This window comes from Miniopterus natalensis, chromosome 12 (genome assembly GCF_054644295.1).
Source record: "Miniopterus natalensis isolate mMinNat1 chromosome 12, mMinNat1.hap1, whole genome shotgun sequence".
In the NCBI taxonomy this organism is placed as follows: Eukaryota; Metazoa; Chordata; class Mammalia; order Chiroptera; family Miniopteridae; genus Miniopterus; species Miniopterus natalensis.
In genome coordinates, this window is record NC_142092.1 from 65,742,612 (window position 1) to 65,758,977 (window position 16,366).

Genomic DNA, 16,366 nt, shown 5'->3' on the forward strand with positions numbered 1-16,366 from the left:
TCAGCATATTTGATTAATAGTGTTTTAAAGAATAGGAACGAAGAAAGCATTCTTGTATTCAAATGCAAGCAACTGAAAAGAAAAGGAGGGGAGAGAAAATAAACCACTCACACCAGAGCTTTAATTGTCACACTTTTATTAAGGAAACTTCCCCATAATAAGTGAAGAGGTAGTTCATAGTATGTCTAACATACAACAGGTTTAGAACAGCTATTCACCAGCTGAAATAAAATGTTCTCGGTTGTTTGTTTAGGACAATATTTAAAAGTGGTGACACTGGTCACCCTCCACTTACAGATTTTCTAAAAAAGAAACTAAAACAAATTAAAACCACATCTGATTTACCTCAGAGCCACTTCGGTTTGGAGTTTGTCTTTAAAATTAAATAATAAATAAATAACTGTGATACAGTATTTTTATTTTTTTTAAAAAAAACAACAAACTATGGTAAAGGGAGTGTTCTCCCCTTTTTAGTTATCCTGGGGATCCATAAAATACAAATGCTGAAAAACTAAGGTTTTTAAAAATCTTCCTCTATAAAACTTATTTTATATCAATAACTTGACCACCTTGCAATACAATACAAGAAACATGTATAAACAAAGAAGGAGAAAAGTCAAATCCCACCAAAATTAAGAAAATGTCTCACAGAAACAGAACACCTCCCCAGCCAAAAGATGGAGGAGACTGTAAATCACTTCAGTGGTTTGCAGTACAAAAGGTGAGAACTATAGCTTTTACTGATATAAAACCATCAAGATGCTGGGTTTAAGTGATCAAAAAAAGCAAGGTAGTTTCCTTTATTATTCCTAGTATAAAATCAAATTGATACCTTAGCTCCCTAAGACTACATGAAACTGTAAGCTCTGTGAGAGCAGGGACCATTACAATCTTACCTTCATAGCCTCCTCATCTAGCATAGTGCCTGGCAAGAGTAGGTGCTCAAGAAATGGTTTTTGAATGACTAGATGAACCCAGAAATAGTCTCCAACCAAAGAGACCAATCTATTTTGAAAGCATGCCTTTTAGTCTTCAAACCAGTAACAAAAAAGGCACGAATATAAGCAAAGGAAGCACTCCAACATGAAATTTCTGTGATGAAATGATGTTCAAGGGAAATAGTGAATTGTTGGTTAACATGGTAGTGTCTCACTATTGCATAGAATTGGTATTCTTTGGCTGGGTCATATAAAAATCAGAATGCTAGGCAGCATCATTAGACCATATAATGTGTGACCTTAGGCATAAGATACCTATTAGTCTTATCACTCAATTTTATTCTCATTTTAAATCTTTAACAAAGGGTAGAAATCATACCTCAAATCAGATTCACATGTAAATGTATCAAATTTTAACAACTTTAAGAATCCCCTCTGACTACTCAAGTTAAACCTAATTTTTGGTTTATCTGTATATGCACTCTCACAGCTCAAAAATAAAACAGAAAATCCTGATGGAAATTAAATGAACACTGTTTCCAGACAAAATCAGTTTCACATTTAGATCCTTCTCACACTTATTCTTACTTGTCCTTTCCCTCCCTAATCAATACCCAGCATATGTCACTTTCATGAAAAGAATGTAATATTCTAACTAAAAAATACTAACAAAAGTAAATCCATCTGTGATATTTTGTTTGCAAAATCCAGGCTGTCTTAGAAAGCCAATAGGGATTCACAAAGGTGAGCTTTTGGTTAATGTATTCTTGATCATGTACTAAATATTTTTAAGCCAGGGGTAGTGAGAAGAAATGGAGACATTAGCTCATATTTAGTCACTTATCTTCTTTGGCCAACCTTGGCCAGGCCACCTCTTTGGGCTTTGGATACCCCAACTTAAAAAAAAAAAGGTGGAGTAAATGATCTCTTAAGACTCTGTAAGTACTCTAACACTTCTATTACCTATATCTAACTCATGGGTCAGAAACTAATAAGACTCAAAATTTTATTTCTGAACTATAACATGTGCTTTAGGACAAACAGTTATTCTGTTTTACCAAACTGGGAGATCAACTTCATATTAGTGATCTATCAGACATGGCAAGGTGGGACTATAGGAATGTCTGGATGCAAAAGCCTGGTTGCTCATTCCGTGACCCACTTTTTTTTATCCACTTTAGAAATTAAGGTACATGAGAATTCAGAGACTCTTAGCGTACACTGGACAAAACTCTGAAGGCCAAACATCTTTCTGATGGCTAAACACCTTTCTGATGGCTAAACACCTCTCTGATAGCTAACCTCTAAAGGAGTTCAAAGACTGACTCCCAAATAGCTTCTTTTTAGAGAGACTATTATATTTTAGCACATTTTAAGTATGCTTGGAGCCATCCTGACTTAAAAAGCATCAACAAATAAGTTACACATTAATTATAAGCATTTGGCTTCTTCAGAGGCAGACTTTCCATGTAAAACTGTTGTACACTGTCCTTCTATCCTTTGTTGATTATGCTCCTCATGGTGATACCTCACTATGTCTGCAGGTGTTGCTGAAAAGATTGTACTCTGGTCTATGTGAGCAATTCAGTGATGTGAAGTTGGGCCATGGGCCTTAATACTGTTGAAAAGAGTGCCAAACAACCCAAAATACTTCTTTATAGCCAGCTCCAAGAAAAATACAAACAGTAGAAAGTAGAGTCATTCATTCATCTGACCAGACATAGATGAATTATCAATAGGCAGCCGTAAGTTCTATCACATATTCAGGCCAACAGCAATATTACTTTATATCTCAGCCTATTTCCTGCCAAAGAAAAATATTATCCACTTCTCTTAGCATAGCAGCCATTAGTGGAGTGCAGGCGATGTTATTAACTTGTTGGCACCTTCAGAATGTGCCCAGTGAAAAGCCTAAAATAGTGTCAGTCTAAAACATAAGTCAATATTAGGTAGACAAATGGAATAGTCCTTGGGAAAGGAAGACAGACGTCACAAGATAATTCAAAACAGAAAATGGGAGAGGGCAAAAGGCAGGCAAGACCGACCACTCCAAGTGGTGAGTTGCCTGGTCTCTTAGTACTTTGCTTTACTCCTACAACCTGCACAGAGGCTTTGGAGAAGTCAAACTAGCAAAATCACTCCTAAAAAGACTCAGACTATTGCCACGTTTGCAGTCAGCTCTAGTTTTGAGCATAAAGCCCCTACTCAATTCACACAAGTACTATCATTCCTTAAGTTCAGGACAGCTTGGGCCAGTTTACCTGCATCCAGGACCTGTGTTGCATCAGGCTGTGGCTGACACCCTTTAGAGTCTGTGACTGTTGTACATGCAAAAGAATCAAAATCCACTGTGAGGTCTTGCACATTTCTCTCATTGGCATTATCAAAGCTGTTTTTGCCATGCAGCTGTTTAAGGTGTTTCCTCAAAACTGGCTTATGTGCAAAAACCATGTCACAATAGTTACACTTATGGGGCTTATCTCCACTGTGAAGGTTAAGATGATCCTGTAAGGAACACTTCTGAGAAAAGGTTTTCCCACAGATCTTACACTGGAAAGGTTTAATGCCGGCATGTACACGCATGTGTCGATGAAGGTTGCCTTTCTGAGTAAAAGTCTTGCCGCAGAGTAGACACATAAAGAGTTTGTGCATTTTTAAATGATTGGCGTAGTTCTCCAGGTGACGGAACACCCTGGTACACTTTGGGCATTGATGATGCCACTGTAGGCCTTTGTCTACACCTCGAATATTAGGCCCAAAGACATCTTTGGAGGCCAAGACGATGTTATCACTGCCTGTGTAAGAGAGGGCATAATTGTGGAGATGGTTTTGTTCTATTTCACTTACTCTGTTTTCCACAGTTGAATTTATCAGGGAGTGCTGGGGCTCTGATGAATGTAAAGCAGTGGGTTCAGAAGAAATAAACTGGTTCTGATCTTTTTTACTTCTAACCTCTGATACATCCCCAATAGATTCTACCTTAACAATCTGAATATCACTGTCCTCCATATCCATACTGTCTTCAGATGGATGAATACAAGGTGAGTCCTGCTTTGGGGAGCCTCTGGCATCTCCCTGCTGTTCTTTTGACTGGGGAGAAGCACTCTGTGGTTCACATCCCTCTTTACTATCCATTGGTTGTTTTGGCTTTATAAACTTCCACAAGGCCTGTGTGCACCGTTCTACAATGTGGCTCATCTGAAGAAAACTCGCAGCAGTCAAGTAATTTACCAGTTCCATCTCAGGGAATTCCAGCACACCACTATAACAGGATAAGAGCAATTGTCTCCCCACTTCGGAACTCTGTAATATGGAGATTTTCACCTCTCTGGAATCATTCAGTAAAAACTGGTCTCTTAAGAAGGGGGAACCTGCAGCAAACACAATTTTATGCCCCTGTACCTCAATATCATCTATGAGAACTGTAACATCACAAAATTTATTCTCTTCTCTTAATTTGTTCATTTTTTGTAACATTGAATCTCCATAATTTTCAAACTTGAAGTGAAGGAGATCTGATCTTTCAGACATTTTGGCAGACCTAAAGAACAGAAATGTAAAAAGGATGACTTTAAGAAAATTCAAACAATGAAGAAACCTGGATTTTCTTTCCAAAACAAAGTTTGTGTTGCCAAATCTCTTAGTATGTATCCAAATGAAATTTGCTTTGAAAGAGGAAACAGTATAACAGCTTTCAAAGGCTGTTAAAAATTACTCCTTGCCAACGTCAAGTGTCAATTACACCTAAGGAGTGGACTTGTATCAGTATAAATAGTTTGGCATTCATTCAACTTTTTAAGATACAAAACAGTGCTTGAGTTATTTCAAGAGCATTTTTCCCCCTTCTCAAATAATTCATTCAGGTTTCAAAAACAAATGAAAACATTCCAACAAGTAATAATGAAGTAACTTTTCTTTTGCATGACACTGTGAACCTGCTTCTTTGAAGACAAAACACTGTTTCTTTGCTTTGTATTTTAAAGAACTGCAGTGACATTGCTTGCCCCATTCCTGGGTAAACACTCCTGTTTAAAATGATGTGTATTTATTCATGCAAGAATTTCTGCGATAAAATGAAAGTTACAGACCTAAAGGGGTAATGTTTATCCTGTGCATTGGACAAATCTAATTCTCTTAAGAAACATTTCTTGATAAAAAAAATATTTGATGCAAAAAAATATGAGCCACCTGATGAGAATCTGAATAGGAATAAAGATCTTATCAAACTTTACTAGATTCTGTTCTTTCTTCTTTGCCCTTACTTATACATCATTAGTCATCAACTGAACAGCTAGAACTGATTCATAAATGTTCCTTGGCTTCCACATTCTATTCCCTCTCACCCAACTCCTACACTACCGCATGATATCTTTAAAAAACACAGATCTGATTATATCCAACCCCTGCCTAAAATTATTCTGTGACTTTCCATTGTTTCCTGGATGAAGACTAACCTCTTGAGTATAAACTGATTTAGTAAACCTAATAATAAGATAAACATTGGCATATTAAACTATGGAGAAGATGTCTTTGCCAAACCTCTCTGCATATTTGTCCCTTTATAGAGCAATTCCTTTGGAGAAAGTCCCCATATTCTGATTCCATACTCTCCAAATAATTTTCTGGTAACTTGGCTTCCCATGTGTATCCCTAAAGGGAAGGATGAATTAGCCATGCCACCATGATAATTCTAGTCCACCAGCCATTATAAAAACAATAAACTGGCATTCTCTGTCTATATACCAATCTTCTGTGAGATCAGTAGGTATATCAGGTGTGCCTTGAGAAATAGTTCTACAATCTCGTTGTTCCTTGAAGCCCCAAAGATGAGGAGCTGGAAGTTTCCTTTACTTCCTCCTATCCATCAGTTTCAATAAACTTACCAACAGGAACAGCCAAACAGGTACCCAGGAAACCGCTTGCATTGATTGGTCTGCTATAGTCCAAGAATATGAGGAACATTTTTCTGTTTAAGAAGTTCTCTCTAGTATGTGTCAGCTCATTTTATTGTTTCCCTTTGATAAACTCTTATTTCCAGGCCACATAGTTTATCACTTAATTGTTTCCTATCACTAGTTTCTCTTTCTAATTGACTGTTAATTATTTGAGGGCAAGGACCAACTAACTGTTACTTTTTACACAGATCATTCAACAAAACCCAGCAGAATAATGAACTCTTAATGTTCCCTGTGAAATTATTATTGAGCTATGGTAGAAATGCTCTTCATTATCAGGATATCGTCCTTTGAATGCCCTGGGGAAAATTTCTTTCTAGGGTTTATTTCAAAATAGTTTTGACAATATAAAACCAAATTTTAAACAAACTTTTTTTTTACTTAAAAAAAAAGATAAAATGAAAGGAAATAATTGTGTTTCTTATGAAATGGCTTAATTTTATTTAAAAATTGGAGGAATGATAGCTAATCTTTACTGAAGCCTTGCTATATACCAGGTATAGTGCTAAATTCTTTACCAAAATTGACCCACTTAATCCTCAAAATCCCTATAAAGTAAGTATTATTATCACCCCCACTTTCCATATGAGGAAACTAAACCTTGGAGAACATAAATAACTTTCTCAACTTAAGAGAGGTAGAAAGTGTTAAGTATTAGAGCTGGAACTCTTGCCCAAGCTTCATGATGCCAAAATCATGTGTCAAACTAGGTTAGCTGAAGTTTTATTGTAGGGATAATGTTAACTGTGGAACTGTTCAGGTTCCCCTCTGCATAGCCATTCAGCTGTACACTTATGATTTATATGTTTCTGTGTTTAATTCAATAAAAGGTTTATGTTTAAAAACAAAAAGTACAACCTAAAGTCAAATCTGTGTCAAGTCTAGAGGTCTTTAATAAGCCATTTATGTATTAGTCATATTCCTGATTGCATTCTACTCCCTTATCCTTGTTCTACCCTGCTTTCTCACCTATTTTAACTGTTATTTTTCCATCTTTTGTGTATTTATCTTTTTAGACTGAACTTAATGCCATTTGCAAATAAAACAGAGAATAAAAGTTACAAATATATTTGATTTACAGAACCCCCAACTGTAGTCAATATTTAAGTATAGTAGTAATTACTCATAATTTTCATAAAACCACTCACATAATTCTAGAGCTTCTAGTAACCGGAAGAAAGTAAAGAACTGATCAGGTAGAAAAGTGACTTGGTCACCACATCCTGTTCTTTCCTCAGAGCGATTTCCAAATTCTCTCTCTCTCTAGCCTCAGTATCATTGCCATAGTTCTGGACCTTAACTAGTGCTTAGGTTACTTAGATTAAATCTGAATTCTGCCTAGCTTCTCAACAAGTTTTGAATGACAGGTTTCTCAACTATCAATATAATTCTCACGATCACTTTCTCTTTGTTTATATTTACACTGCCTCCATAATTATTTCCATGTAACAAATGTGTCAACTGATCTGAAAATTTCCCTGTGTTCAAACATGTGTAACCAAAAAGGCTCAGTGAATCGTATTCTCCGCGGAACAATGTTCACTGGTGTGCTACAGGCAGTGAGAGGAGTTTCTTATCTCGAATGCCTCTAATAGCTACTGATAAGGAAAACTCTTCTGTTGGACAATAACCTCCCAAGCTGTTGGTCTGTTTCCTCATCTATCTCATAAAACTGTCTTTATCTTTCAACTTAGCACTACTTGGAAATCTTTATCTTTCACTAACACCATATGCATTTTTTTAAAGATGTAACATTCTACAGCCTTTCTCTCTAGAAACCTTAGTCCTTTTCTTCTTTGGGCAACTTTCACAACACTACGTTTTCCAAATTTTCACACTGTTGGTTTTTCCCCTTATTATTCTACATAATATATATAGAAATATATCCTTTCTGGAAAATTTTTAAACATTCTAAAGTAAAAGTGTCCTTTCCCAACAATCTTTCACTCAGTACTCAGTTTGTTGTAAGTTTGGTCCTTAATGACTCTCCCTCCCCCCACTTAAAACTTTTATTTATTGATTGATTTGAGAGAGAGAGATATCAATTTCACTTATTTATGCATTCATTAGTTGATTTCTTGTATGTGCCCTGACCTGACCAGAGATGGAATCCACAACCTTGGCACTGTAACCAACTGAGCAACCCAGACAGGGCTCCTTCCCCCATTTTATTTATTATTTATTTATTTGTTTGTTTGTTTGTTTAAACATATCTTTATTGATTTCAGAGAGAGTAAAGGAGGGGGACAGAGAGAGAGAGAAACGTCAATGATGAGAGAGTCATTGATCAGCTGCCTAGCCCACAACCTGGGCATGTGCCCTGACCGGGAATCGAACCCCGATCTCCTGGATCCTAGCTCGATGCTCAACTGCTGAGCTATGCCAAGCTGGGCTCCTTCCCCCATTTTAAAAACAACACTTCTATATGCCTACCCACATAAAATTATGTTTCTTATACACAAACTATATATATTGTTTGCAACTTTCTTTTCTCATTTATTATTTTTGAGAGCTATATATGTGGAATAATTATAGATCTCGTTCACTCTTTTTAAACTGTTGTGCAGAAGCGGGCAAGTTACCTAACTACTGGCCTCAGTTTTCCACCATTCTTTTGCTGGTCTGTTCCTTAAGGGTTCACAAAATTGTGTAACAGTAAGTATAACCTTCACAGCTTGGTCCTTGATTTTTTTCCTATTTTTTCAAGGCTTACTTCCTCAGATAGCCTGCTTGGTTTCTCAATGTTTTATTACCTTTTCTATTTAAAAAACTCCTAAATCCTCACCCTGATGGCCAACCTTCACCAAACCTAACCTCAGCTGAAACTTCCCTTAATACCTGCCTTAAGCTTGAAATGTATGATGTCTACACTATTGCACTAAAACTCAATTAGTCAAAAATAAAAATTTATGGAGAATGGCTCTAAGAAAAGTAGACACAGAGGCAAGGAGACCTGTTAGTATGCTACTATTCTAACAATACAAGACAGAAACAACAAGGGCCTGCGTAGAGACAGTAATAATACAGATGGACGGAGGAAACGGGATTGAGTTTTTCCAAATAAGGAACTGATGACCTTGGTGGCCACGGTGAAGTACAAGAAAGGGAAGGTCAAGGTGACTACAAGGTATTTGGTTAGAGTGACTGGGTATCTTTGAGAGAGCCATTCAGTAAGTTAGGGAATATTGGAGGGAATGGTCTTTAAATGTTTAGGCAGGAAGCCGGCATGACATCAGGGGGAAGGAAGATCCATTAGTTGGCTGATTCTGGGTCTGAAGTTGAAGAAGAGACCCAATTATAGATAGTAAGTGATAGATGGACGCATGACATAAATTGACCCAACTGTGAAAGAAACTGACCTAAAATGGTACAGATTCGAAGAGGATCTAAGACAGGAAAAAAACAAAAAACAAATACATAACAAACATAAATCCATTACTTACCTTCTTCTCAATCTGGATCTCCTTCCAAGCCTCTCCATTTTTTTTAACCAATGAGCCTACCTTTACTTAAAATCTTCCCACTCCTTTGACTCCCACATTTAGTCACTGCTAAATATAAAACCATGGATTCTGGAGTCATATTTCCTAGGATCAAAACCCTGATCAACCATTCACTACCTGTGTGACCTCGGGCAAGTTACTTAACCACTTCTGTGCTTCAGTTTTCCCATCTGTCAAAAAATTAAATTAATTTTAAAGTAAATTAAATTTAAGAATTCAGTTTATTTAAAAAAGAGCATAGAACAGTGCCTGGAATGTGCTCTACAAGCATTTCTTAGGTAAATAAACAAAGCCGGTCAACTTTCTCCATGAAATCCTTCATGTGTGGCCTTTTCTCATTCCCATTTAACACCAAAACAGATGAGGTCTCCATTATTTCATGTATCATCACCTCATCACTATGCTAAAATTGTTTTTTAAACGGTGACTAATGATCTCTTAAATAAAAAATGCAATCCCCTCCTCCCCCCTTCTCACTTCCCCAATGCTCTCTGTATGAACTGTCCCTGTGGCCCCTTTTCAAAATCCTCTTCTCTTGATTTCTGGGTCTTTGGTTGCAGGAATTCTGCATTCTTATACTTTATCCCCTGCCTCTGTTTCTGCTACTGCACCAACTACTACAAGCTTTTGATTCCTCTTTGTGCTTCATAAATGCAAACATTCCCCCAAATTACTCCCTTCAGTCTCAACAGTATCTTCCTGATGCCAGCTACTCCCGTGGCTTCCCCCTCTATGCGGACAGCTCAGTCCTTTACCTCAGCCACCACACTTGGGCTCCACTGCAGATCTGCACTTCCACCTCTACACTGGACGACTCCATTAGACCTTCACTTCAACATATCCAGAAAATAAATTTGTAATGCACACTACGTTTATGGCTTTATTGCTGACAATGGCATCAATGTTTTTCAAACACCAAAGGCCTAAGACCTAGGAATCAGCTTTGGTGCCTCTTCCACCCTCAATGGCCAATTTATTATGGAGTCTTCACACCATTCACTACAGCACACTTGCTTGCTTTCCGGCAACACTTTCATAATTCGGTTTCGGGACTTCATTACAGCTCACTGGGCTATCTCATTACTCCTTGAAAACAGCTCCAATAAGAATACCTAGACTTCAGCTAGAGAGCACAGAATCAGTTTATAGAAATTCCCGCTCTACAGGCCGACCTCCAGAATAACATGGCTTTCGACAGTGCAAGTTTGACCGTGTCATTCTCCTCCGTAAAAGGCCAAGGACTATCCATCTCCTCTAGGACTGAGCCTTTCACTCTCTGGACCTTGGTCTACTTTTGCAGCCTCAAGTCTCATCTATGCACAAGCCCTGCCCCCCCTTCCTCCTCTTCCCGCACAAGTTATGCTCAGTCATTCTCACATAGCATTGCAACTGTTTCTTCTGCCTGAAAAGCTCTTCTCCACCTGATCTTCTTCAAGGAGTACAATTCAGAAGTCACTTTCTTTTCTTCAGTCTTCCCAGCAACTGCCCCTTGAGCAGTTCATGCATATATGACTCACACATAATATAGCGCAGGAGCACTTATTTGTTGATATCTGGCTCCCAAACTTGACCTTAAAAACTGGAACGATATCTTATGAATCCCCAGTGCCTGGCACAGCGCCAGTCATATAAAAAGTGCTGCAGCCAGTAGCGGATCTGCAGGAAACCCCGGCACAAGGGTAACCTCGGTGATTCCCGCGGGCTGGCACCGAGGCCTTGCCAGGGCCTCAGCTCTGGCACTTCCTACAAGATGCCAGAGTCGGCGCCCAAGCTAACTGCTGGGCCCTCGGCTGGGGTCCCGGGAGGAGGTCCCTGGAGCATCCTTAAGCTCCCCAATCTTGAGGAGGGAAGGGAAAGGGGCGGGGCGCAGCGTGGGCTGGGCCAAGGGCTCCTTAAGTCCCCCCGGGCCTAGGCCAGCCCCTCGGCCCCCATCCCAGGGCAGGTCCTGGCCATCCAGGACCCCAAGGGGGCTCCATCCTGAGAGACCCCGTACCCCTGCCCGGTTCTCCGGCCGCCTCCGCACTTACAGACCCAGGGGAAGGCCGCGGTCAGTATCCGGCACCGCCAGGAGCTCCGGCCCCTCGGGGCTCCGGAAAGGGGGAGGGGCAGGGAACCCGAGCCAAAGGGGGACCCAACGGAACCGGAAGGGCAGCCCCCGCCGGACAGGGACAACTTCCAGGTCCCATGGTCCTCTCCGCCAATCGGAAAGCTCGAAGGACGACGGGGCGGGCGAGGGGCTTCCCGCGCTGCGGGCGGGGTGCAGATCGGGCGCCGGGACTCCGGTGCGAGCCTGTGCTCCCGCGACCTCGGGTGCGGAGGTACCTCAGCGTTCGGGGTCCCGCTTCTCAGCGGCTCCCCTGGACCTGGGCCGCGACCTTCTGCTGGCTGCATGGTGCATGGGCCTGAAGGGCGCCTCCGCACTGAAGCTGTGGTAAGCCGCGCCCAGGGACGTGGACTCGCCTTGCTGGGGCGCTGAAAGCAAGTTGACTGTCCTGGCTTTCGGATGCGGGTGTTTCCCGGGCGTCTCGCACCTCGTGGCTTCCGTCGCCTACTGCATGCTGACCGTTCACAGATTTCTCTCGCCAGCCCCGACGGCTCTCCTGAGCTCCAGGGCCAACTGCCTAGAAGACATTTGCAGTGGATCGTCCTAATGCCGCTGTACCTTTTAATGGCCTCAAGTTCATCTGCGGACCTGCTTTGTATACCCCGTAGTCCTTTGGTGACAGGCATCCTCCACGTCGCAGCCCTGCCGACCAGAAAACTTGAATCAGTCATTCTAGAGTCCTTTTCCTTCTCCTTGCCAGTCCACTTGGCTCACTGGGTTCTGTCTACTTGGGGAGTGGAGGGACGTGTTGTGGTAGAACACACAGAGTTACCATTTTAATAATTTGTTAGTGTAAAGTTCCGTGGCATTAAGTACATTCACAATGCTGAGTGAAAGTCACCACTGCTATATCTAACTAACTTCATTGCTTTGCATGCGGATAGGGGTTTTTTGTTTTTTTTTTCCCCAGCATTGTTGGTTGAATAGACTGTCCTTTCCCCATTGAATGGTCTTGGCACCTTTGCTGAAAAGTCAGTTGACTATATATGTGAGGGTTTATTTCTGGGCTCTCTATTCCATTGAAGTACTTGTCTGCCCTTAGGCTAGTTAATATAATGTTTTAATTGCTGTAACTCTGTAGTAACTTTTGAAGTATGAGTCTTCCAACTTTATTCTCCTTTTTCAGTGTGCATTTGAAGAAAAGGCTGTTGTAATTTTGATAGAGATTGAGTTGAATCTGTAGATCACTTTTGGTAGTATAGATAATTTTAAGCCTTCCTGTCCATGAATACATAATTACTTTCTATGTACTTAGGTCTTCATTAATTTCAGCAATATTTCCTAGTTTTTAGGGTATTTAATTCTTTTTGATGCCATTGTTAAGTGGAATTGCTTTTTTAATTTTCTTTTCATATTGTTGATTGCTGGTGTGTAGAACCAACTGTTTTTGTGTGTTGATCTTGTACCTTACAACTTTGCTGAATTAGTTTATTAGCTCTAATAACTTTCTTGTGGATTCTTTGGGATTTTCTATATTTATGATTATGCTGTCCTCGAACAGAGATAGTTTCACCTCGTCCCTTCCAATTTGGATGCCTTTTATTTCTTTTCTTTCTTTTTTTAAATAGCTCTGGGTAGAATTTCCAGTACAGTGTTGAAAAGCAGCAGAGAAAGTAGTCATCCTTGACTTCTTGATCTTAGAGGGGAAGCTAAACTATTGAGTAGTTAGCTGTGGGTTTTTCACAAATACCTTTATCATGTTGAGGCATTTTCTCTCTAGTTTGCTGAGAGATCTTATCATAAAAAGGGATTGTAATCTTTCAAATGCCTTTTCTGTGTCAATTGAGATGATCATGTGTGGGGTTTTTTCCTCTTATATTTTTTAATGTGATATATATTACATTGATTGGTTTTATGTTGAACCTCCCCTTGCGTTTTTCTTTTAAATCCCAGCTGGTCAGAGTGAATAATTCTTTTAATACCGTTGGTGGTACGGAGAATGTGCTATGTGAACTGGGAAAGAAGGTATTCTGTTGTTGTTGGGTAGATTGTTCTTTATATGTATGTTAGGTGGACTTTGTGTATTACGATGTTCAAGTCCTCTATTTCCTTACTTCTACAGATTCTATTCATTATGAAAGCGGAGTATTGAAGTTTCAAGTACTGTAGAACTCTTTATTCCTCCTTTTAATTCTATTTTTTCTTTATATATTTTGATGGTCTGTTACTAGGTGTGTAAATGTTTACAATTTTTATGTCATCTTGCTTTATTGAACCTTTGGTTAATATGTAATGTCCTTCTTTGTCTCTTAAAACCTTTAGTTTTTAAAAAATATATCTTTATTGATTTCAGAGAGAGGAAAGGAGAGGGAGAGAGAGACACATCAATGATGAGTCATTGATCGAGCCCACAACCCAGGCATGTGCCCTGACCGGGAATCGAACCCCGATTGCCTGGATCCTAGGTTGATGCTCAACCACTGAGCCATGCCCGGCCGGGCTCTTACAACCTTTAAAAATAAATTGAAAGTCTGTTTTGCCGGTTCTCAATATAACCACCCCAGCCTTCTTTTGGTTACTATTGACATGAGATATCTTCTATTTTATTCTTTCACTTTCATCCTATTAATGTCTTTGGGTCTAAAGTAAGTCTCTTCTGGACTGCATATAGTTGGATCACTTTTTTATTTTATTTTATTTTTTAATCTATTCTGCCCACCTCTGTCTTTTGATTGGAGACTTTTAGCAATTTACATTTAAAGTAATTACTGATAAGGAAGGACTTGTTTCTGCCATTTTGCTGTTTGTTTTCTATAGGACTTATGGCTTTTGTGCCTTCATTTTCTTCATTACGGCCTTTTTCTGTGTTTGATTTTTGGAGGGAAGTGTTTTGATTCACCTGCCATTCCCTTCCATGTGTTTTCTATAGATGTTTTCTTTGTGGTTGCCGTGAGAATTACACTTAACAGCCAAAAGTTATAACAATTTAATAGAATTGATACCAACTTCAATACCATACAAAAACTCCTGTGCAGCTCTGTCCTCTCTTCCTGTTATTGAAGTTATAGATTACATCTTTAAACATTGTGTCCAATAATAGGTTAATATTTTTATTCACTTGTCTTTTAAGTCATGGAGAAAATAAAAAGTGGACTTACAAACCATAATTATAATAATGCTTGCTTTTATAATTGTCCATGTATTAATCTTGAAAAGATATCTTTATTTCTTCATATGGGTTCTAGTTAATGTCAAGTGTCTTTTCAGGTCAACCTGAGGATTCCCCTAAGCGTTCTTCTTTTTTTTAAAAAATATGTCTTTATTGACATCAGAGAGAGGCATGGGGGGAGAGAGAGAAACATCAATGGTAAGAGAATCATTGATTGGCTGCCTCCGGCATGCCCCCTGCTGGGGATCTAGCCCACAACCCCGGCATGTGCCCCCTGACCAGGAATCATAGGTTGGTGAGCCACGCAGCTGGGCTCCCCTTAGCATTCTTGAAGGGCAGGTTCAGTGGTAACTGATGGTAATAAACTCCCTTGGCTTTTTTTTTTTTTTTTTGTTAATTTCTCCCTCATTTTTGAAGAACAGTTTTGCTGGATATAGAATGCTTTATCAACACTGTTTTTGTGTGTCAGCACTTTGAATGTTATCAACCCACTGCTTTCTGGCCTCCAAGGTTTAGGATGAGAAATTCGCTGATTATCTTATGGAGATCCCTTATATATGATTAGTCACTTCCCTCTTGCTGCTTTCAAGATTCTTTTCTTTGGCTTTCTACAGTTTGATAATTATTCTTCCTCTCCTTTCTCTCTTCTTCTCCTGGGACTCACACAGGGATATTTTGTTTTTCTTGGTAGTGTCCTACAGATCCCTATGCCTTTGTTCATGTTTTTTTTTTTCCCCCCCTGTTCTTTAGATGGAGTAGGAAGCACAAGGAACTCATCTCTCTACCTAGACAACAATTATCTTGGCAGAAATGGAAGTAACTATTTTGGAACTCTGGAGTCTGTTTGAAAACTTCCATCTTCCAGGGGAAAGCTTGGTTGGTAAATTGAGGTTAATTTCAGTTAGTGTCAGTGTTCAGTGTGGTAATACCTAACCATCTCTTACCCCTCCAAATTATGGCAGGTAGCCATGTTTACATTCAAGTGCTCTTGCTGGATGGGAAGTGAGAACCTTGTTCTCCAAATACTGGGGTTCTGTATTATGATTGCTGATTTCTGCTTTTTAGTTCTGAGGGTCAGGCACAGAGGCTGGCTGGCATTGTTTCAAATTAGGTGTACTAGCTTCCAGGGGATTTAAAGGAACATAACCTATCTTTCTTGTTTTGTTTTTTTCTTTTACTGCATTTGGAAACCAGCCATTTAAGGATTAGGACATTCAAAGCAACCAATTATATGGGGGAAATTAGAAAGGTTCCCTCACTAACCAGGGATAGATTCAGGCTCAAAGAAACCCAAGAAGAACTTGGGCTTTCACCTCAGTCTGATCCTGCTCCCTGGCACAGAGACACTCGTCAACAGTTTAAAAAAAAAAAAAGACATCCCAGCTGGCATGGCTCAACGGTTGAGCATCAACCTATGATCCAGGAGATCATGGTTTAGTTCCCAGTCAGGGCACATGCCTGGGTTGCAGGCTCAATCCCCAGAGGGGGGGTGTTCAGGAGGCAGCCAATCAATGACTCATCATTGACGTTTCCCTCTCTCTCTGTCTCCCTCTCCCTTCCTCTCTCTGAAATAAATAAAGATATATTTAAAAAAAGAAAAAGAAAAAAATACCCACCCCACACCACAGCAAACCCTGGGGAAGGGGGAGAATCTGATTTCCAGAGCTACCATATTATAAATTTAAAATGTTCATTTTTCAATAAGAATTGCAAGGCATACAAAGAAACTGGAAAGTGTGGCCCATTTAAAGGAACAA

At 39.6% G+C, this 16,366-nt stretch overlaps 1 protein-coding gene across 3 annotated transcripts; it reads right to left on the reverse strand.

Moving 5' to 3' along the window:
* Positions 1–119: 119 nt before the first annotated feature.
* ZBTB26 (zinc finger and BTB domain containing 26) lies at positions 120–11,486 on the reverse strand. 3 transcript variants are annotated; one of them, XM_016210942.2, is made up of 2 exons: positions 11,424–11,486; positions 120–4,479 (listed from the first exon to the last, which is right to left on the reverse strand). In XM_016210942.2, the coding sequence occupies exon 2, from the start codon at positions 4,467–4,469 to the stop codon at positions 3,144–3,146; it is 1,326 nt and encodes a 441-aa protein (XP_016066428.1). In that variant the 5' UTR covers positions 4,470–4,479; positions 11,424–11,486; the 3' UTR covers positions 120–3,143. The 3 variants fall into 3 exon arrangements, with proteins under 3 accessions (XP_016066428.1, XP_016066430.1, XP_016066429.1); XM_016210944.2 differs by having other exon boundaries at positions 11,428–11,478; XM_016210943.2 differs by lacking the exon at positions 11,424–11,486 and adding an exon at positions 9,337–11,327.
* Positions 11,487–16,366: the final 4,880 nt, after the last annotated feature.

Bases quoted from the DNA above. Each gene is read 5' to 3' on its own strand.
- ZBTB26 (XM_016210943.2), bottom strand. From the start codon at position 9,374: ATGGAGAGGCTTGGAAGGAGATCCAGATTGAGAAGAAG. The intron at 4,480-9,336 runs GTAAGTAATGGA...TCTGTTCTTTAG, and splicing joins AGATCCAGATTGAGAAGAAG to GTCTGCCAAAATGTCTGAAA.